The sequence below is a fragment of the Solea solea genome, chromosome 13, assembly GCF_958295425.1.
Source record: "Solea solea chromosome 13, fSolSol10.1, whole genome shotgun sequence".
NCBI classification, from domain to species: Eukaryota; Metazoa; Chordata; class Actinopteri; order Pleuronectiformes; family Soleidae; genus Solea; species Solea solea.
This window is the reverse complement of record NC_081146.1, coordinates 10,603,436-10,627,063: the sequence shown is the minus strand read 5'-3', so window position 1 is coordinate 10,627,063 and position 23,628 is coordinate 10,603,436. Positions and strand designations below refer to the sequence as shown.

The window sequence follows — 23,628 nt, the reverse complement described above, 5'->3', positions numbered from 1 at the left end:
TTATTAGCCTAATATTTACTTTTAAACACATACTGTATCGTTTATCTGAGGGCATCAGTTACTTTTGAAATAACTGAAGTGGAATGACAGGATTCGCCTTACATACATAAAAGAGAAAACAGCACCAGGACATGGGGACCTTTTCTCATTCAGCACTTTGCTCCATCAGCAGTTTGGAGGAGCAGCACAAGTGAACAGCTTTGCTGGGAGCCAGTCAAGCGTCGCACTGCTGACAGAGGAGGAAAGAAGACGATAATGATCATAGATAAAGTGTTCATATGAGGAATGGACGTCCATTCTTATAGCCTGATCAATACATGCTGACTCACACTGGTCCCTCTGTTAGCACAAGACGCTAGCTGACAAGCTTCATTCAGTCAGGACGTGTCTGAGGAGTCAGGGAGATAGAGCAGTTTAATAAAACACTCCTCTGCGGGGCTGACTTATGGGGCAACCCTTTTTCTTCATTTATTATACCAGACGATGTTTTGACATGTCACCATAAGACAAGCAAGGGGGGTTTAAATGAAGTTCATGACTGGGAGCCATCATTAATGTTATTTATTTATACTATTGTTAAAAGTTATTTATAAAACAAGTGCAGCTATTTAACTCAACTAAGAATGAATAAGCAAATATGTAAACAACAAATTAAGAGAGAATTATTCCAATCTGAAGATGACCTTTTGTAAGAGTATATATTATATGTATATACATATATATATATATGTATATATATATATATATATATATATATATATATATATGTGTATATATATACACACATATATATATATATACAGTATATATATACACATATAAAATTAGATGCATTTATGGTGGTCAGAGACATCACAGATAGGATCCATTTTTTTAGGTGAAAAATGATTTAATAAGATCATAGATGATGGATGAATTAATGAATAATAATTAATAAATCAAGAACGATACAGGTCCCCATAGGCACAGTGATGTTTTTCTTCATACACATTTAACAAAACACGACAATAGAAATTCACCACAATTAAGTTATTGTAAGTGCTTTTAACCCCAATAAGCGTTAATATCATATATTGTCCCATCACACATTTTATCATTATATTTAGTCAGTTAGTTTAACTATTTAACATGGCCCCTCTCTCCTAATATTGTAATTGTGTAATGAATATATGGATAATTTATCCCATCAGATCAAATTACATCATCATGCTACGACTATTGTATGAACTCCGATGGAATACATCTGTTTCATTTGGCTCTCACGCTTGTGCGCAAATGACCTTAAACCTACACTCACATAATGCATCTCCGCCCTAACAAGTGTTTGACCTTCCAGTGTTAATCATCCCACCCATTCCTCAATCTCCTCTCTCTTTTCTCGCTCCTGCTTTCGGGAGGTGAAAGGGGTAAAACTTCCTTTTTGGGACTGTTTAGCTCACCAGATGTTTCCTGTAGCCACCAGTGTGTTCATAACTCCGTCCACTCCCTGACAGTGAGAGGAAAGAGGAGGACGGAGAGAGGAGAACTGTGTTACTCGCTCCCAGCAAAGCCAAAGATACCTGGAGTCCTGATTCCTGCTGCTGAGCGGACCAGAGCACACAGCAGCTGAGATTTACTTTGGCTGCAGAGGCAGAGAACTCTTTAACTCACCTGGACAGCACATAAAGAAACTCACACTTTGCATATACACTCACTTTTGAGCTGCTCACCTCCTCGTCCACTTCTCACAAAAGTCGTGTGAGCTCCCAGTCCTGTATCCTGCTGTCGTGCCTGCTGGACAGCCAGCCATGTCGTGGGACTGTGGCCTGAAGCACATGTTCTCTGTGTCCCCCGCACTGCAGCCGGGGAGCATGTGCATCCTGCACGACAAGGAGGACCTGTCCAGACTGGAGATGGTCCAGAGACTGGCCAAGGACGGCTACCGCTTCCTTCAAAACCACAGCAAGGGCCCAGAGAGGACATGTGAGGTGAGATACACAACAACAACAACAACAACAACACACTGCTGCAGTTAGAGGATTAAAATGCATTTACATTTTTGTGTTTTTGCAACAATATTTGTAAAAGTGTCATCTCAAATTAGTCTCCTCTGACCTCTGGAATAAAGAAAAACATTTTCCATTCTCTCTGGCATATAAATAACAACTATGCCACATTGAAAGTCACTTAAATCTCCTTTCTTCCCTTATTCTGATGTTTGGTTTAAGCTTCAGCAAGTTGTCTTGACCATATGTGCCAACATACGTCGAGTTACCTCCATGTGATTGGCGGATCAGATGTTTGTGTTCATGTGTGGTTGAACATGTGTACCTAATAAAGTGGCCAGTGAGTGTGTACTCTGAATTTCATTTGCCTAAGCAGCTATTCCTGGCCTTGTCAGCGGAACATCAATCAAGCTGCTTATCGGTTAGTCCTATTCATGCCATTATGAACCTTACTCAATTAGCATATAGTTTCTCCTTGAATTTTCAGTCAAAGGCAATTAGATTGTCTATTATACCCTGGGCTATACTACGCAATAGTGTTTTATGCTGTTGTTTTGTGAACATCCTTTCTTCCACCCCCTGCAGTGTTCCATTAATCAAACTGATGTTAGTTTGTTTTTATGGCCTCCACACATTATATAGAGCCTCTGCTTTCTCTGAAGATGACAGTTGTTATTTAGATTCTGTCCAGACAACAACAACAACAACAACAACAACAACCGTTCTTCAATCATACTGTACATAGAATGCTGTTAAAGGAGCTATAATAATTATATGGAACTGTGGATGGAAAAAGTGTAATTTGATGATACAGAAATGTTCTCGGAGGGTTGCCGTTACAAAGTGCCACCTCCCCCATTTGTCATCATTTAACCTGTAACGACACGTACTGCATGTTCCCGTACTTTTTTTAAAAACATTACATCACCTGGCAGTTAGCTGCACAGGAGACGTCTAATTGGCTGACCTCGTGGTGGGCTCAGCTTCTCCCTTCCTGCCAGCTGTATCTGTGTGCTGCCCCGTCCAACAATGGCAGGAAAAGTTGACGCAAGAAGCCAGACCACCCTGCCAGGACATTGTGGACACATTTTCAGGGTGGATTCCAGTGCATAAGGTCACTGACCTTTTTTTTTTGTTCCCCAAACACAAGGCCAGATCTCCTTATCTATGTTGATATTCAATTGCCTTTTGTGGGAATTAAGACACTGCTAATCTGTGATAAAATGTTAGCGCTGTGTAATCCAACAACAAGTCTTTTATTGTTTTAGTCCCATCATTTCTACCACGTTTCTCCTATTCTGCATTTGACGTGTGCCACTGACACGTGCCTGTGTGTCATTTACGTAACCCTAATGGCCAGATTTGCTGCCCTCGAATTTAATACTTGATATTATCTAGAAATATTAAAATGATGCGAGATTATCCAGCGGTATATCTAGATGATGAAATGGTTTGAAATAATCCAAAGATGCTACAGTGCACATACTGCTTTACATGTGACTCAAGCAAATATCTAAACCCAGGCATCAAAGCACTTTGAAATCAGTTAAATCCCAGCTGTTGGAAAACAGGGATGCTTAATGTACAGAAGGTTGCACATCTGCATGTCGGGAGATTAAGGATGATATGCCGTTTTCTTTAATCTTATAACAAATGTTTGCTTTTTTTTGGGTTTAAACCAAGTTATTGTATTTAAACCTGTGATATAACAGGTTTAAATGATTTGTTTGAAACCTTACTCTGAAGCATTTCGTATGTTACGTAACATTCTTTACTTTGCTCTGTACGTCCATGTGGAACGTATCGCTGCTGTCATTTCTCACCACATGATGTGTTGGGTACAAAAGCTTCACTTAACGTTAGGGCTGCAACAATTAATTGATTAATAATCAATTGCTAAATTAATTGGCAACTATCTTGATTATTATGATTATTTTTTATCCGATTTTTCAGCTTGTTTTTAATGTGAATAGTTTCTTTTAAGTCATTAAAAATCTTTTAATAATTTTACTTGGTGAATAAAACAAGACCTTTGAGAACATCCTTATTTTCTGAAATTTTAGCATAAACTCTTGTTTTTAGTCTATCATCAGAACTTTAACTGGAGTTTCACCAATTTTCTTCTGCAGAGAATGATAATGTAGTGTATCTGCATCAAAGACGTCTATGGAGACAGCACTGGTGTCCAGTCTGAATGTCTTCTTTGCATTCTGTAGGATTAGCATTGTTCCTCGAGAGAAACTGAGACCCAATCGGCCTCCTGTCAGTTCTGACGTCCTCCAGGTCCCTGTAAGTGTCCCATACCGTGCATGCCAGACTTGCAATAGTGCAGAGACGTACTGTACATGAAACGAGACATTGCACACAGAGCACGTCCTGCTAGCCAGTGGAATGCATCTGGAACCCTGAGCAAGACAGACGCCTGATAAGTAGTGTTTACTCTACTGCTGTGGTGTCCATGTTGGGAGGACTCCCATGGTAGCTGTGAGTCCTCAGAGTGGAGGTCACCTCCAGGCTAACATAGAAACTCTGTAACCCCAGTGTTCCGTCACATTACAAGCATTCATTGTTAAGGCCTTTATTGTCAGGACACCCTTGTGACCACAGAGCCCACTGAGTGGTAGATTGCAGCCGCCAGGTCAGGATCAATAATTCATCGTTTGGAAAGGTTTGTTTGCCATTTGACCTATTCGTGGTACATGGAGACACTGTTAATTATAATTAAAACAAATTGAACCCAAGAGCACAAGATGTATGTTATTTCTTGATAATGACAGAGATGCCAATGCTTTTCTCGCAATGGACCGCAAAGTACAACCTCTCCTTTCAGTGAGTTTTCTGGTTCTATGATTTTTATCAAGACTCTAACCTTACGTCATATTGTAGGTTTGAGAATAGCCTTAGTACACGTATGCCCGTGTGTATATGCATTGACCCTTTAACACAGAGCGCAGTGCTCTTTGCATAACTGCAAATATGCGCCAGTTTTGTGCTATCGGAAAATATTTCAAAGATTTCTGAAAGCTGGGAAGTTGCACGTCAAATCCAACATTTGATTTTTATGGTAATTTTACTCGCGCTGTTGCAGCCGAGGAATCAGCGTCTTTTTCACCAGAGAGGAGAGAGTTGGAAAAACGCCTGGACATAGTTTCCATTTTCTCACACAATTTTCTCCATTTTCCATTTAACTCACACAAATGTTGCTCTAAATAAGTTTTACACTGTTCAAATTTAAAATTTAACACGCAAAATCTGGTGTTCATGTACAACTACAATGTTTTTGGTGTTTTTTTTTTGTTTTTTTTTTTTTTTAAATAAACCCTTTTTTTTTTACCTGTTAATACTCTATTTACCCCTTAAAGCTCCAGGCGCTTATTTTAAGAACCACAAATTGTGACATTTTAAATGAAATACAAATGCTTGAGTGCAACAAATATAGTGCAAATATGAATTAAATAATAATTAGGACCTTAACCTAACACTTTTCAAATGCAGTAAAATCATTAAAACTAATTTATCCAAATCATAATCAATCATGAACTGAAACTACGATGAAACACATACATTATTCATGTGGCACCTAAACTTGTTATGAGTTATGAGTCACTGCACTGAATGAACCACCAGCAAACATTGCCATTAATGGTCCTTGAGTGTGAGGCTTTGAACACAAACTGTTTGTGGATGTGTCTGCTGGTGAAATGTGAAGTGCTGGTCACACAGTTGTGTTCCTTGCATTAGATGTTGTTGTTGTTTTGTAGTGTAAATGCATGTATTTGTATTTGTGTATGTGAAGGACTTGCGTGTGTCTTTGTGTGTCTGTCTTGTGCTCACTGATCATTGATAAGCATTAATGTGCTGGGAAGTCAGGCTTAACTGAAAGGTCCTGGATGTGTCTTTGAGAATAGGCAATTAGGGCACAAAACTGCAACCATTTCCAGTCTGTCTGACTGTCTGGATAATTGCATGCATTGCATTGATTGAAGGCTAAGGAAAAGGGGGGGGGGGGGGGGGGGGGGGGCGAAGGGATGCGACTAATGCAGTGTGCGTTTGCGTGCCCCATACAGTGAACTCCTCATTAAGTCCAATATTTCTTCTTCAGGCCCTCCATTATCATGCAGCCGATGCTGCGTCAAACCATTTTGTTTTCCCGATCATTAGCCTTAAAATAAGCTTTTTACATGTGCTGTAGTTTAGGGCCTTGCTTTATAGAGGCCGTCATATGTTGCGGCACAGCATTTCCACAGCGGCTCCAACGGACAAATCAGAATGAGCTTTTTCTTAGTTTAGCAGCAGGAGAAGTGGAGGTTTCCTGTTTGGTGCACCTTAAGCTAAAAAAAAAAAGACATTACCTTCCAGCCTTCTGTGGCAGAAGTGGGCTTAGTGTCTTTTCAAATGCAATCTTAATATATTCATATACATGGATACAACTTGTGTACTGATTGTCAGACTAAAAGACTCTTTTTGGCATTGATTTTTTTTTTTTAGGCTGAGAGCCTTCCTGAAGCAACCCTCTCTATTTATTCCGACTTTAAGGCAGGAGAGCAGTATGTTTACAGTATGTGCCCCCTGTGGCTAAGTGTAGATTTAAGCATTTACTCACTCATCAGCTACCGCTTTATCCTCCACATGAGGGTCGCCGGGGTCGCTGGTGCCAATCCCAGCTGACATTGGGTGCAAAAGGCGGGGTACATCCTGGACAGGTCACCAGTCCATCACAGGGCCACATAGAGACAACAACCATCCACTCTCACACTCACACCTACAGTCAATTTAGATTAGCATATTTAGGCATTTCATTGATTAAAATTAGGGATGAGCCCATACAAAACTGAGTATCAGTATCAGTATCAGTACGATACTGGTCAAAATCACTGGATCAGATATTGGGAAAAGAGAAATCCAAATCCAATATGATCAATTGCATAGGACACACACACACACACACACACACAATTATCAATCCATTCCTAAGTGTCAAAGTAGTGCAGGATTAGATTGAAAACAGTGAGATTAGGTGACATTGTGTGGCTGGATGACTGTAGAAGAAAAAGAGAAAGAGAGAGAGAGAGAGAGAATACAAGATGAGTCGATTTATAATTCACAGGACCCACTGTCAGTCAAACCACGTTACCACCACTATAAACTCTATTCCTCCACTAAGCCATTGCATGCATAGTGGAACCTGTTTGAAAACAGCCCTATAGACACCACCCATAATTTAATAGGCTCTCCATAAGATTTACTACTTAAAATATGCAGAGTCTATAATGTTAATCCCTGAATGGGCTCCACTGATAAGGGCTGAATAATGATACATGGAAATCCTCTCTCACAGTGCTGGGCTTTGACAGAGCATTATGATGAAAATCAGAGATGATTTGTGTGAGGGAAGAGAAAATAGAGGGAAATCTCCTTGGTGATAACACATTCACCCCCCCCCCCCCCCTTCTCTCCCCAGCCCCAGAGTGGCGAGGCAGTCCGCGTCTATCTGAGGGAGAGGGGCCACGTTGTGCTTGTTCTCCAGAGAGTGTCATCAGAGCAGCCAGCCCTCTCTGCATCAGCGAGGGGAGGAGGCAGGGAGGAGGCGAGGAACAGGAGGTAAGCCTCCCCACTTCCCTCCTTCCTAGATTCCCCTCTCCCTCCCTCCTTCCTCTCTCACTATTGGTTTCTCTTCCTCAGCACTTTACCTCTCATCATTCTCTCTCCCTGTCTCTCTCAGGATCACACACACTCACTCTTACATCACAACTCTCTCTCTACACACACACACACACACACACGACTACATTAAATACATGTTGGTAAGCAGCATGGGGCTGTGAGGCAGAGCCATTCAGAGCTCGCTCAGTCGTGACCATAGCGGGAAATCTCAGCGTGCCTCAGCGTCAGACAGCACTGGACTCTGGGCTGTATCAGCTGCTGGTGGATGGCTGAGTAAAGAGAGCATGCACCAGTAACCACGGCAACGTGTAAGGGCACGGGGACTCTGCGAGGATGGGATCTCGGCCACAGCCTCTGAGCCTGTGGCAGGGGGAGGGCAGGCTGCTGCACGCTGCCTTGGTGGAGCAGGAGGAGGACGAGGATGATGAGGAGGGCTCCGAGGAGTGCGGCAGTGACACCACCAGCCGGGCAGAGCCGGTGACAATGCCCACCTTTGACGTCCCCTACTTTCGCTACATAGACGATGAGGGGACAGAGGGGGAGGAGGAGTGGAGCAGCAGTCGCTCGCTGTCTTCTATTGAGGAGGACTCTGACTCTGTTGTGTCTGACAGGTACATGGTGGTGTCAGGAACCCCAGAGAAGGTCCTGGAGCACTTGCTCTATGGCCTGGCACTGGACGAGGACCAAGGGACAACACAGGGCAAAGAGTCAGGTCAGTATTGATATGCTAGAACTTAATCATCCCATGAATAATATGTTGTCTTCATGTATTCATTGGTTAGATGGTCAAAACAACTTTGCGTACCCTGGTAAGATCAACTTTTTGTGACGTAATAGAGAAAGGGAGAGACCCTCCCTGCTCCTCTTTCTCACCATGGAGCTGAGACAGCACAATCGCCCACCACCACCACCACCGCTTCAGACAATATAACTGGGTTAATCATAAGCGATCGCTCCCAGAATGCCACTAACTTTGAGCCTGTTCATTTAAAAGCCCTAAAAACGCTGCTGAAATGAATTGAGTGAGGTAGTAATGGATGATGGGACTTTAAGTCTAGCCTCACAGCAATGACAAATCAAAACATCCCCCCCCCCCCCCCCCCCCACCACCCCACCCCTTATCCCAGCAGGTTCATGATAATGTGCCACTGTTGCCAAGGCAGAGGAGACCGTTCGCTTAAGCTGGAACCACGACTCGATCAGGGGTGATGACTGAGAGCAGCTGCACATTCAGACATGCAAATTATTAGGAAGACGGGGCAAAATATGACAAAGGGGGGGGAGAAAGAAAAATGGGAGAAAGACTAGTGTTCGCAGGAGATCTCTCAGTGGGATAAAGACAGGCTAACCTCATATTAGAGGTCGTTACTCACTGTAATGAGGGGAATTGATCGATATTGATTTAAATATTTCGCGGATCTGTCAGCTGTTGTAAAATCATGTACTTCGTTATGCACAAAAGAAGTATAAGCCTTACATTGACTATTTTAGTGCTACAAACCATTCCCTAATTTACCTTTTACCTCATGTCCTGTGGGCTCTGTGGGCTTTGTGTGGTTGATGAATGATTCGCCATTGGCTCACTTTTGCATTGAGTGTATTGAAGGGAAACCTCCACAGGGGGTGTGCATGGGACTAGATGAGGGCATGGTGCTGAGCCAGGGTCAAAGAGCCAGAGACCTGATGAGGAGAAGAACGAACTGAGTCCTAAGCAACAATTGATCTGCAGCCAGTGAGGTTTAATAGTGGCCTCGGTCGTCTCTGTGTGAGCACTAAAGCTGTATCTGCTCTCGTCACTGGAGGTTTCGACTGAGTTGCATTCTCGACTTGCTTCTGTCTTTCTTTCTTTACCTACTACACAACACTGAGAATGCGGAGTAGCTTTCTGTACTCATGAATTGCACTTTTGTGAAAGCACCACAGGCACATTTTCAGGAAAATCAACAGCAGCAGTGTGTGTGTGTGCTGAGTCGTCCCTCTGTGGGCTGCCATTGTGGCTAGTATTCACAAGCGTTGCCTTCTTCCCCGTGCCCATCGCGTGTGAGTGCAGCTATTGATTCTTACGCAGCACAGATTCACACTTCGCGCCGCCAGCTCTGGGAGACAAGTAATGGAACATGTGTGTTGTTAATGAGATGATGTTCCAGCTCTGTTACTGGTGCACCGTGTGAGGAGATGTGCTGCTGCTTATTTGTTGGCGAAAATCGCATGATATTAAGTGAGCAAATGTAACGTAACATATACAACCACTGGGAAAAAAGGCATTTACACCAATAGGTGGTTACTGACCCAATGAGTGATGCATTTACACAGTAATTGATTTTACAAGTACTTATTGGAATGCTAAACGGACGGGGAGTTTGGTTGACAGGATGATTGATTTCACAGTGGATTGAGAAGCTGGATCAATGAATCCATTCTGCATTTCTGCTAAAAATTAAACTAAATTTCTTTTAAATTGGACGCCTAACATAGGCGGAATCTGGGAAAAACAGGGAACTGGGCATTGGATATTTACTTCTCTCATACAAGCCTGGCCCCAAATATGATGGGATGTGTGTGTGTGAGACACAAATTATTCATATATATATATAGTTTATTCTGTTAAATATAGGGCAATTCATCAATAAACCATGTTTGTGAATATCCGCCAGTCAGGCTAAATCTTTATCAACTTTTGTTTGGTTTCAAGAACAACTTAAGGATATGACTGAGGGTTGTTCAATGAAATATTTATGCTGCTGCCACAGAGTTAAAACATTCAGCAGCGTGAGTGATCAGTGGTGAATGTGTGTGCATGTAGGAGTGAAGGGACTCTGGCTGTTTGTTTGCCAGAGTGGGTGGACAATCCTCTGTGTGCTGCTTTGTGTCTTTGCATTTCAGGTGTGTTGCTTTCTTCTACGTGATAGCGAACTGTACATGTGTGCGAGCGGGTACCCTCTCATAAAGAGTGATGCGCCCACAGCTGCTCTGCTGCCGGATTTACATAATGAAGTCAGGGAATCGTTTGGACCAGAACGCACACAAAGGCCCTGGGAAGTCAGTGTGAAATTAAAAGGGAGAATTTACAATTCTGGGTGTGTGGCACACTTACGGCACTTTGGAGAGGAGGCTGGGCCTAACAGGATTTGATCTGGCTTTATTTTTGGCCGTATACATGTCTAAGAATTACTGTCCCATTTCTTTTTGTCTTTTTTCCTTTTTGAAATTTACTTTAGCGGCGATAATGTCAACTCCTAAAAGAAAGTTTATCAGTTGGTTTGTAATTTCCTTTATATAATTGCTTCGGGGAGAAAGGGAATTTTATGTTTTAAATAGACATGGTGAGTGTTGCGATGATGTAGACTGCAGCGAGTCTAGTTGCCTTCACAAAGCATTTCAAAATCAACTTAACCCTTTAAAACCTAAGCCTCAAAATGTCTGTCTGGACTTTTAGACTTCTTTTAACCATAAAAGGGCCAGAAAATGTCCTGTGAGTATGTGCTTTTGCACATTTTTTTTCCAGAATAACTATCAAGATCTGGCAGTTATTTACACTTTTAATGTTAAAATAGTGTATTAACAATTTAAAATGAAGAAAAACAAAAAGTTTTATTTTAGCTAACTGTACACGGACAACCAGATTTTGCGTGTTATATTTGACATTAGAACAGTACAAAACATATTTAAACTAACATTTGTCTCAATGTCCAAAAACAGGCCAAAAATGAGAAACTATGCACATTTTTCCAACTCTCTCCTCTCTGGCGACAAAGACGCTGATTCGCTCGCTTCCTGCAACAGCGCGAGTGACATTACCGTAATAAGCACATGTTGGCTTTGACGTGCAACTTCTCAGCTTTCAGAAAACGCTGGAATTTTTCCGATAGTGCCTGCGATAAGCTCGGGCTTAAGGTGCAAAATCACATTTTCATTTCCATGTGCAGCCTGGGAGACACAGCAAATAAAAACTGAGCCAAGCAAATTCAGATTTTCTATATGTACTTTCCTTTTTAGTAAGACATTCGCAATGAAAATGACTTCATCAGGGGTCAGAAAGAGAGTCAGTAAGACTGCTGCCTTATCTCCACTGATACAGCTTGCCACAGTGAACGCGTGAGATTGGCGATGCAGCGAGTGAAGGCTTGTATGAACCCGGAGGAAAATGGAACTAAAGAATCCTCGCTGGTTTCATTATCTGTGACTGGTCGTGACGTGGCATCAAAAGGTCTCTCACATCACGCTGGCGTCTGAAATGACTCAGCAAAGAATGGGCTCACATTCAACTATTATGAAGATGGAGTATGGGACTAACTGAGGCAGAGTGTGTGAGCTGCTGTCTCGGTTAGAAGTTGAGGCATTATGTGCAGCTTAGCGCACATTAATCCTTGAGTCATGAAGGTCACTGACGTCCTGGTATAATGTAACATGGTATAGAGAAGTTAAACTTACTTTAAGTTGTTTCTTTTCAGTGGGTTATAGTGTTTTCATTCATCAGTGATGTGTTCTTCTTTACAGACACACTTGCAGATGACTTTCTGCTGACCTACCCGGTGTTCATGTCGACCAGTGATTTGTGTCAAGCTCTGCTGGGACAATATCCTTGAGCATGTGGGGTTTTAAGGGAACATTAATTGCATATATTGTAATAACCCATTCACTGTCCTTCTTTCCACGTCCACCTAAATCAGCGTCACACGCACTGGCTCTCACTTTACACATGCGTTTGATTCGACTTCTCTTCATCTTCCACTTGTGCTGAAGCCTTAACTGAATCGCACCTATTGTACCAAGCACTACAGAGGGAAAGAGGACAGGAAGGAGGCGCTGGAGAGGAAACAAAAAGTCCTGCACCTGGTGTCACAGTGGATGTGTCTCTGCAAAGACTTCCTGAGAGAAGACGAGAACGTCAAGCTGTTCATGAAGGTATAGGAACACACAATGTACAAGGAAATGGGTGGATGCTGGGCGTGAGAGGTGAAATGAAAACGTTTCCTTTCAGACTCTGTGCCGGTACGTGTTGGATGACCTTTACGAGCACCCAGCCCTGGAGACAGATGTGAGGGAGCTGCAGAAACTTTACCATCTGCATCGGAGACAGTAAGTGACCACGTTGTAACTCAACACATACACGTACAGTATCTATTAAATGGTTAAAAAAAAGATGATGTAAGCCAGTAAGATCTATGACTGATGGAGGCCTGGAAAACAAAAAAAATCTGAGAAACCAGCTGGTCTCTGAACGCAAAGAAAGAGCTCCTTCTCTGCTCCGTGCCTTTATTTAGCTTCTCGTCAATGAATCCATTCAAAGATTGAAGACTAATCGCAGTGTTCTGGAGTGCTATCTGCCAAAATCTGAAGGTCATCTCGAATCTTAAAAGTTGAAGAAATATAGGAATTTTGCAAGACAGAAGCGCTCCTCCACTTATTTACTGGACATAAATGCAAGGCTTTGGGCTATTAATGGTCACAAACATCACACAGCCATATGGACAGTGTGACAGACATGTCATTTTTGCCTCTGGTTAATAAAGTCATCATATGTACACGCATGAATACATTGATCTGTGTAGATTTTTACTCTGTTATTGACTTTAAAAAAAAAACAGAACGTGTATCAGCCGTAACGTGGCCACATTTCAACTGGAATTTATCTATATTTATTCAGTTACGAGTGGCTGCAAGATCAGCTTTCAGTGACCCAGTCCTGTTACGTTTAATGGAAATGATCTCAGTGAGTTTACATCTATTCAATCCCTGTGTGCACGCCTCCTTCACTGTCTACACAGAATAAATAGATATTTATTTAAGTTGATCTTACGCAGGGTAGGGTTTAATCACGCTGTTATGTTTCCGGATACGGATTATTATCACAAATTAATGGCAGATAATTAGAAAGTGAGTTGGAGCAGAAAACAAAAAAAGCCATTGTTAAACCGAGAAACATTATGCAAATATGAAGAAATCCGTTAAATCGCAAAGTGTGTTGGTGTAAAGAATAAACATTACATCAATATTTAATGAACCTTTGTTACTTTGTGTAGAAGAAAATTACATCCAGACATATGTTGTTACTACTACTGGATTATTTTCTTTGTTCCATTTGAACAACAAAAAGAATGACATACAGGGTAAGGGCTGACATGTTGCCACACCTGAGTCCAACTCCCGCCTTTAAGTGCAGCTTCCACTCAGATCACCTCCCCAGGGAAAGCGCCAACCTGTCACCCATTAGAAAGTGGCACAGATAATTCAACCTGGCACCGCTGCCATTGTCTGACTCTGCCTTATTCATGTTTATATCCAACAGCCACTCCTTCAGAGTAGTGGACTGTAGTGTGGGGTGGCGCTAACTGACATACTCGACTATTTATGAGCTTTTCACAATCAGGCTCATCCCATGGGAGGACAAGGTTGGCTGCTTTGTGGCAATCTGCGACCGAGTGAGAAGCTAAAAGGTGTCATCTTTCATAGAGGGAGGAGCCCTTTTAGACGTTTGCTGCCACTGACGTCCATCTGGCTCCGGGTTTGAGTCAAAACGCTCCTGAAAGCATAGAAACCACACTGTGGTCCTGTCATGTGTCACTATAATTTGCCGAGCTCAGTGACATCACAGTGACTCTGGGTTTTGTTGTTGTTGTTTTTTTGACTGAGACTGTGAGTTTGATGTGGAGCTCTGTTTTGACATGACAGTGGGAGTCGGGCATTTCATTAGTGCAGGGCTGCTGGTGCTGCTGCTGCTGGCCAGGGAGAAGGTTTCCCTCTAGGGCAGGCTTTGTGCCAACGTGCCTATTGAGATGCAGAGCCCCGTCAAAGCTGTGGGATGATGAAAGACATGTGCTTATCCATCAAGCTAGTGGGGAAAAAAAGTGAAAAGAATATGGAGATTAAATGAGAGGCTCACATTGGACGCTCTACAGTCGACTATGGACTTCAGAGACTGCGTTATTAGTGAAATTGTGTTAATACTAAACATATTGTAGCTGCTGATCAATGAAAGCCACAGCAAGTTTTGGAAGAAAAGACCAAAGTGACAAATTAATTAGACCCTTGGTCTAGGGGATGGAACAAGCCACCACCCCCACCAACCCCCCAAAAATGGAAGAAAGCTCAGGAAGAGCCACAAAGGAGAATTGCGGTTATACGTGAGCAGCAATAATAACGTTACTAAGTATGGAAAACGTGTCATTTCTGCACTTGACTGACGCGTTTCTTCTTTTTCCAGCATCGCGGAGGAATATTCCCCTCAGAGAAAGGTACGTGAAGTCATTTCATCTGAACAACATATTCCCTCTGTCCTCTCTGAAACACAGCACTTCCTGAGCAAGACACATTGTTCTGTTGTCCGACCACAAAGTTCCATGAACTCAGGCGTGTGTCAAAAAAATCCACGCATTTCCCCTTTTGTCTTTTAGAGCAAAGCACTTTCCCACCAAGTGAGCTTGAAGGAGAATGGGCTTCAGTCGAGAGGCACAAAGAGGGAGAGCAAGGAAGGTACGACGTAAAAACCACATGTTGTTTCCAAAGCTCCTTCATTTACTTAGTCTATTATTAGTTTAATATTTATTTAGTCTGAACGTTAGAACAATAGGAATCTATCCAGAGAATATTAGAGTATGGGTTTAAAAAAAAGAATGCCAACAGCTGAGATTAAGTTTAGCTTCTTGTCTGTGTTCCAGTGTTGTGTCATTTATACATCACCATGGACTCATACCTGAGTATGAAGGCCCACGCCGGTGTACTGGCCCAGGATCTTCTCCACACAGTGGCAGAAAGGATGGATGTCCCTGAGGAGGAACTCATACTTGTGGCCGTGACTTATCCTGGAGGTATTTACCGTTCTATAGCCAACCAGATACATAACCACTGCAATGGGAAGCACATTTAAAGATGTTTAATGTGGTGTTTTTAGACTGTTTGTCGTAGATTCATTATTTAGGTTCATTTTGCTAACCCCGTACATTCGTTTCTTTCATAAATATTTCCTTTGAAGATTTCATGTTACAAGACTAGTCAAAAAGAGACAGAGGAGTTAAAAAAACAACAATAAATTTAATAGTGTATACTGTATATTAATCCACTGCATATGTGTGTGTGTAGATCGTACCCATTTAAGTCCAAATATAGTGCTCTGTTTCTTCTGGAGTCACAACCTCAAAAATCAGAGTTGTCTATATGTGACATTATGAAGGCTTTACTTGCCAGCATCAAAAGTAATCAAACCAAAAACAGTCAACAGACTGACACAGGTTAAACTAACGCTGAATACATGTCTGTGCAGGTTGCCTTTCATAGAATCTGAATCTTCCCACAGAGAGTGCAACCTTGTGCCTACATCGCTTTTACATTTATGATCATTTGGAGTCACGATAGAGCAGAGTAGCAAATACTCAGACATCTTTAATTTATGTCCTTTTATGCATGAGTCATCTAAAAAATCTAATATATAAGTGTATAATATATTAGACGAAGGTGATATACTTTTGAGTATTTTACTGAGCCAAAATGTTTCCAACACTCTTTAAATTCATAGAAATTTGTATTTACTGTATATTCAAGGTAATGGTCGCATTTGAATGACATCGTCCGTTTCAGCTGCCTCAGCTATTGTGAAATGACCGTGCAGGTTTCAGAGAACTTTGACTAATTTAATGAGCACCAGAACAGGAAACTGCAAGTAGACTCACACACGACGGCTGTAACTTATGGCACAAACCCCCATAAAACATCAGGGTGAGGAAGGAAATATTCAGTACTACTCTTCAGTACTATTGTGTGTATTTGTCACTAATGGATCACGACTGCTCTTTGCCATGTGCTGCACATTCTGCTGCTGAATAAGTCCCATGATTCCATGCTGAATCACAACATGCTAACAAACTATATGTTAATGTGACTATGTGTTTAAGTTTCAGTTGATTTCTACGAATGTTCTTCATTGAGTTGTATTTTGAGACGACAGATGAATAAAAGACTCAAGTTGACCTCAATATAAACGGGGCGCAGTTTGAGGGCAGAAGCATTTTCTGACATCAGTAATATAAAGTGCGTTTCTGTTATCAGTAATAAAGCTGACTGGTTACCTCATGGTGATGCCTGCCACAGAGAGTCTGATTGGGAACTGCTCACATGCTGCCTGACACATTTGTGATATGGTTTGTCCCCTGCAGAGAGGCTCCTCCTGCAGCCTCAGGACAGAGTTTTCTCTGAGTCTTCCCAGCAGGTGGGGAGGTTGCACATATGCAGGAAGGATCCAGGAGAAGTCCTGGTAGGAATATCACTGCAATGAGAAAAAATTAAAAAATAAATAAAATGATAAACTATTAGCTCCAAATGTTGTGTGACACGTGTCTTGTTGATTTCTGCTGTTTCAGTATCCGTTCACGGACAACTCGGAGCTGCAGCAGAGAACGGCCCGCATGTTTGGTTTAAACACGTGGGACGTGGCTGTCGCCCTCACCAACTTTGACTGGAACATCTTTGACACAATACATGAGGTGTGTCCTGTTTAAAAATCATTTTCATCCCATGTTACATTTACAGCTGTGAAAAAAGGTGCGTCCAGGCAGGTGGTAAAGCACCTGCAGTACACATCTAAAAATAGCAAAGTGGAGCTCAGGCTTAAAATAGACTTTACAAACGGTGTCCTGTGAGACAAATCCAGCGCTTTAACCACATTTCATCTATTATAATTATTATTATACTGTACAACTCTACTGACTACAGTTTTAACTTTAAAAGCTGATTATTATTATTATTATTATTCACTAAACTGGTAAATGAGATATTGTCTGATTGTCCTGATAACATGCATGTTTTCACATTTAGGTGTGATAATATGAGCACTTAGTAAAACATAACATTAATATGATAAGTGATGAATGAATCTTTAAGAGAAAGCACTTTATATATATAATTATTCTCCTAATATACAGTATATATACATATATATGTATATACAGTATATATATGTTCAACTGAAAGTGTAATATTTATAATTTAAACTGTAAACTAAGCACATTTACATTTGCTGATATGACAGGAAAATGGGCTTTTATAGTATTCTCTATACTTCAGGTAAGCCCTCAGTCTCAAAAAGGTCTCAAACATGGGGCTCGCAGGCCATAATGCGGCCCCCAATCAACCTCACACGGTCCACCACTCAGTCTCAAGTTATAATGGAGTATTTTTGTACGTTTGCATCATTTTTATTGCAAATTATATCATTTAATTTCAAAATATTTTGAAATGTATTTTTAAATTCTGTGAAATACTGTCCCAAAGTGTGATATAATGATGGAATATCATATAATTTTAACTATACTGCTTTTTCCCCACAAAAAGACTTAACCAGTCCCTCTTGACAAGATTAGGCGTTCAGTGGCTTCCAGGTCACTAGAGTTTGAGACCCGTGACCTAAACTGTTAAAACCGTGTGATCTGCTCTGTTCATCGTGACTGTGTTGCCCATTCCCAGCAAGAACTGGTCTACTTCACCTTCGGTCGTCATGCGAGCAGCAACCACACTGTCGCATTGGAGCTGCTGCTGCAGCGCTGCAACGAGGTCCAGCTGTGGGTGATGACTGAGGTGCTGCTGTGTCCAACGCTCTGCAAGAGAGTTCAAATCATCAAGAAGTTCATCAAGATCGCTGCCCAGTGAGTGGTTCTGCCCATGTCCCTGCACACTTTCATCAGTAATCATATACACACTGGCTGCTCACACTGCTGGACCAAAAGGTTGAGCTTTACCCACTCTAGTGACAAAATCTGTAATCATAAGAAAATCGTAAAATCAGTGGATCTGCGTTTATGCCGCTGAAAGTAACTGCATTGTGCTGCATCTGTCTTTTTAGCTGTAAAGCACAGAGGAACCTCAGCTGTTTCTTTGCCATTATAATGGGTCTGAATGCTGCAGCAGTGAGTCGCCTCAGTCAGACCTGGGAGGTAAGAATGTACTTTTGTTTTCCTTCCAGACAGGAACATTTTTTCATTTGTATAATCTCTAAGGTCCAGTGTGTAACATGTAGGAGGGTTTATTTGCAGAAACTGAACACACTACCCACGTGTATGTTTCTATAAGTGTAAATTCATAACCCTTAGGGACAGTTGTTGTTTGTTTTTTGATCATTTTGGCTATGTTCATGCATATGGCATGAATTTTGGCAAGAAGGTCTATTTCTATTTGGTCTTGTTGTTTCCAGCTCAGACCCTACAGGAAGGCTAAAATACACTGTGTGCAGACAAGCGCTACACTCCCAACGTTAAGCGCAAAAAGTGTCCCATTGAAACTGCACTTTTTGATCTCACTTACATTAAAGCATAATACATGTATTTTATTATACATGCATATGGGTGTCAGTCTGGGCTTTTGCCTTGGAATTGATCATTTTTATTACTCTCCAACAGATGGCGTAATTTTTTTTTGGCCATATGGAGAAAAAACACACTATTATCACTAGATGGCACAGTTCCTTCCTCCCTCTCACTGACATAATAGGCTGTAATAATTCAACACAAAAAAAACAACTATTTTGCATGTAGTATACTAACAATAATTCAGGTTTTCATCTAAAAACATGGTGGCATCATCATTAAAACATGGCATTTAAAGGGTTAATCTCAGCTCCCTCATGCAATTAGGAAAGTTACAATCTGTAGTCTCACCGTTAGATGTCACTTAGTCATGCAAACAAGTTAGTCCGATTAAAATCGAGCTGGTCTTAGTCAGACTAACATACCTGTATAATGCGATTCATAGGCCGATTACTCCTGCATGTATACGCTTAGTCAGACTAGAGTCAGACTTTCTGAGTGTGCACCAAAATTTCCTCTCCGGTCTTTGATGGAAGTAGAAGGAGACGACATAATAAACTGTTGCCGGAAATCATGCAGCGGTGTCTCTCTTCGCACAAGAGCCATGCTCCACCTAATTTGTATCACGATTAACATGTCGGTGTTTGCAGGTACGAAGCGTACCGAACCACAGCACAATCCATCTCGCCGTTTGCTGTTTGTTTATCTGTGACGTAAAGGTCTACAGGAAACTGATTCATACGCACTAGCTTATAGAGAGATACAGCGCCACCTACGGAGGCGGAGTCAGACGTACACGGCCAATCAGTTTTCTCCTCTGCATGTATACTTGTCCGATTGCCTGTCTTAGTCGGACTACGGACTTGTTAACGTACTGACTGATTCTTACACACTGGACCTTTAAATCTGAAGAATATTGCATCTGATTCTGGTTTTTACCTCTGCAGAAAATTCCCGGGAAATTCAAAAAGCTGTTTTCAGAGCTGGAGACTGTTACAGTAAGTGCTCAGTGTATACTATACACAGAACAATGTATGTGTTGTCTTCAAAAGAAGTGAAAACTCAGACATGATCTTCTGTAACAGAGGAATAAACACACACGTTTTAGTGTATATAAGGTGAAGCAAACATGTTGGGGTTTTTTTTACCTCGAGACATCAGGCAAAACATCTGGCGTATCAGATGATCGTTAGTCCCTGATGCTGTCATAATTCAGCTGGAGCACAGCATGCATGCACAGGCACGCACACACACTCCTCCAGAGGATTAGACTCATTCCTTTTGAAAATGTCTCAACAGGATCCCTCGCTGAACCACAAGGCCTACAGGGACTCCTTCAAGAAGATGAAGGCGCCAAAGATCCCATTTCTTCCTCTGCTACTGAAAGGTGTGCTCATTATTTTATCACGATCACCGTGCAACAGATTAGTTTATCTCCCTGAGAGGAAACACCGACTAACTGGACATTATGCATCTGTTTTTCAGATATCACATTCATTCACGAAGGCAACAAGACGTTTCACGATAACCTGGTCAACTTTGAGAAACTGGTGAGTTTGGGAACATCTTTTGCTGCACGGAATCAAAGTGGATAGTAAAAAAAAAAAAATAAGAATAAAACAAATGACGGCAATGTCTTTCCTTCCAGCACATGATTGCAGACACAGTGCGGCTCATCCGGCAGTGTCAGACAGATCACATGGGTCAGTATCCACATCACCCACAGCTCATTACAGTGTGTGACATTTGCCTTTGTACCACTTTTTTATGTCTGATACCGATGTCAGTCCGATACAGTCATTTTTAGACCATTTATATTTAACTATGAAGCTGTGAACAACACATTTGTGCTGAGTCATTTCAAAGAGAATTCTCCATCTGTGTAACAAATACTCTTCTCCCAAAAGAGAAGAAATAAACGGCCCAAACATAACTCAGCTAATATGATTTTGCTGATTTTTATGTACATGTTTTACAGTCGGTGCATAGAGAAGCACAAGATGTATAGGATTTTTTTTTTAATTGTATCAGATTTTACTTTATTATCTGTCCGAAATCTGATCCAGTCGTTTTGACCAGTATCTGACTGATACCAGTTCCCATCCCTAGTCATATTATGTGCTTTGGACTCAAGATTCTTTTCACTATTGATTCATCTCTCAGTTTCATAGATAGAATAATGGCACTCAATGAGCTAAAATCACAGAACTTGATATTATTTTTACAGATAAACATTGAAACTGATTTTAGTTTTCAATTAACAAAATAATCTGGGATTAATTTAATGGTCCATTACTAATTTTGGCTGATACTACCGGCTCAGATATTCTTGTCAAATGGGTTTAGAGAATAAAGTTCATAATATAGCTGAGATGTTTTCTCATCTCATAATGATTAATCACTTATAAATCCTGGTTTAAATCGGCGTTGAAACCATAACGACACCCCCTGATGCTGTCATCTGAACATTTTCTTTCTTACCATCAGGAAATGGCATCATCCAGAAGAGCAGCCCTGAAGTGAGATCCTACATCGATTACCTTCATATCATCGACAGTCAGCAGACTCTGTTTGACCTGTCGCACAGGCTGGAGCCCCGGGGTATCTAGAGGGCTGCTCCGACTGCACCACCCAGCCTCTCACGCTGTCACATTTCCCCAAGAACAATGTGCCACTGTCTCCTCAATCTCTCAGGACACGAGTCACAGGAACGCTGCATGATCCTGATCAACCACAGGAGGGAGCCACTCAATCAGGCATCTCTCTCGGGACCATGAAGACACATCTTTAGGTTAGAATTAGGTCAGGCTGTTGCTGCCTGTTGGCAAGATGTGACTGTTGCTCCTGCTGTTTCCTTCCTGTCCCTGCAGGTGGCACAGTTGAGCAGGTGAAATGCAAATCTATAAGCGACCCAACAGCTCCCCCCTGTGGTGTAAAACAGAAGAGATTGTTTGCAGGCAAAGTCCCTCACATCCAAAAAAAAAAAAAAAAAAAAAAGCTACAAACGATGAACATGGAGATTTTTTTTTTTGGCATAAATGTTCAAATATGAGAGAAAAGTCTACTCACTTGCCTTTTCAGACCTTTCAGTATGTGACATACCGTGATGTATCATCAGAGTGTTTGGCATCATCAGTAGGATTTAACCAAAGAGTATTTCAGTTGTATACTGTGTGCACACACACTTTTGTTTTTCTCAGTTTCATATGATGTTTGTCAGACATGCAGTCACTTCTGAATCAGAGCAGTTGTGTACAACACGCCGTTGTCTTGACGATAGAAACAATAACAATGGTTTACAAACCTGTGGTTAAATGTTTAACATGTTCATCTATGTTTGTCATCATCTATTTTTTACAACGCAGAGTTCTCTTATTATGTTTCATATAGTTTGAAGTGTTGTGTATTAGGTCAGGCTTCACATAGTTCAGACGTAGTGCAGGAAATTATAGAACGATATGCAGTCTATACTGTATTACTTTGTGTACATTAGTGCCAAATACTACATATAAAAAAAGCCCATTTTGATGAATTCTAACTGCTCATTTGGTGTAAGGATCTCCATGAAGTTTAGCTTTGGACAATCAGTGTAATTAAGGAGCAGATGTTCTCTTGGTCTCTAAAGTTCAGGTTGAAACACTTTTCTTTTGTGTAAGAGGATCAGACAGTTTCAGGGGGATTTGGTTGAATTTTTTCAAAGATAATGACAGTGACTCACAGCTACGTCACTGTGGCACAGCTTATATTCCCATGTTAAGAGGGAAAAAATAATGACATATTGTGTGTTTTGGGGAAGACTGTCCCTGTAGAAATACTGCAGCACCTTTGGAACATAAAGTAGAGAATGAGGGAACACAGATTTGAAGCCATTTGCTCATATATATATGTAATGCGTAGCGCAAAGAAGGTGGTATTTATTCTCTAACTGAGTCAGTGAACGCTCACTCTTGCTCTAAGGTAGTAGAACACACTGAGAAGTGTGTAAATGGAATTTTTACGTGACATTCTCCACTTTTTAGTTGTATATTTTAGGATTTTAAAGCCCTCGGTGTACATGGACATAAAAAAAAACATGCTTCCTTATTTTTATCACTAATATTGCACAGGTGATTTAATTTATTGTGTATATATGCGTGTTTTAAAATTCTAGACATGTACAATTATTTATTTTTCATGTATTTATTTGTTCTACAGATATTACGAGTATTAATTACCCCCCCTCCTTTTTTTGTACGCACTGTTTTGAATTGGTCTGTATGACATGGGGGAAAAACCGTGGAATGACCAACGGCGTCAACGGTGCATGCAATAAAAATGTTTTTCATCCTCATGAGCCAGTTATTATTTAAATACTCATCAAACAAATGGTCACTAAAGCAGCACATTTACTGGTTAACGGGTTTATGCTTGATCACATGAAAAATAATTCATTGGGGTGGAAAGATTGGGGTGGTTAACATGGCAAAAACATTGTATATTTTAGTCTGTGAAAATACAGCAGCTGTAGTGAGTACACAAGTATTTCACTTGCTTGATCAGTGACGTACCAAAAGAAACAAATGTGGGCTCTTTTGGGTTTTTTCCCCCTCCCATGGCTGCTGTGAGGCGTAGGTGTGACCCAGATGCCCTTTGCTGACTTTAACCAGGTGTCCTGCTTGGCCTTTAACATGACTATCAGTGGCACAACC

The 23,628-nt window shown here is 41.3% G+C and overlaps 1 protein-coding gene across 2 annotated transcripts; it reads left to right on the top strand.

The window, feature by feature from the left end:
- Nucleotides 1-1,499: 1,499 nt before the first annotated feature.
- On the top strand, nt 1,500-23,270 carry LOC131471879 (rap guanine nucleotide exchange factor 5-like). Of its 2 annotated transcripts, none has more exons than XM_058648670.1 (18): nt 1,500-1,967; nt 7,447-7,572; nt 8,232-8,361; nt 12,147-12,225; nt 12,410-12,554; nt 12,631-12,728; nt 14,854-14,884; nt 15,044-15,122; nt 15,308-15,457; nt 16,799-16,896; nt 17,003-17,125; nt 18,105-18,283; nt 18,481-18,571; nt 19,888-19,938; nt 20,240-20,327; nt 20,426-20,490; nt 20,589-20,643; nt 21,428-23,270. In XM_058648670.1, exons 1-18 carry the CDS (start codon nt 1,788-1,790, stop codon nt 21,547-21,549), a joined length of 1,890 nt encoding a protein of 629 aa, XP_058504653.1. In that variant the 5' UTR covers nt 1,500-1,787; the 3' UTR covers nt 21,550-23,270. The 2 variants fall into 2 exon arrangements, with proteins under 2 accessions (XP_058504653.1, XP_058504654.1); XM_058648671.1 differs by having other exon boundaries at nt 7,447-7,586; nt 8,261-8,361.
- Nucleotides 23,271-23,628: the final 358 nt, after the last annotated feature.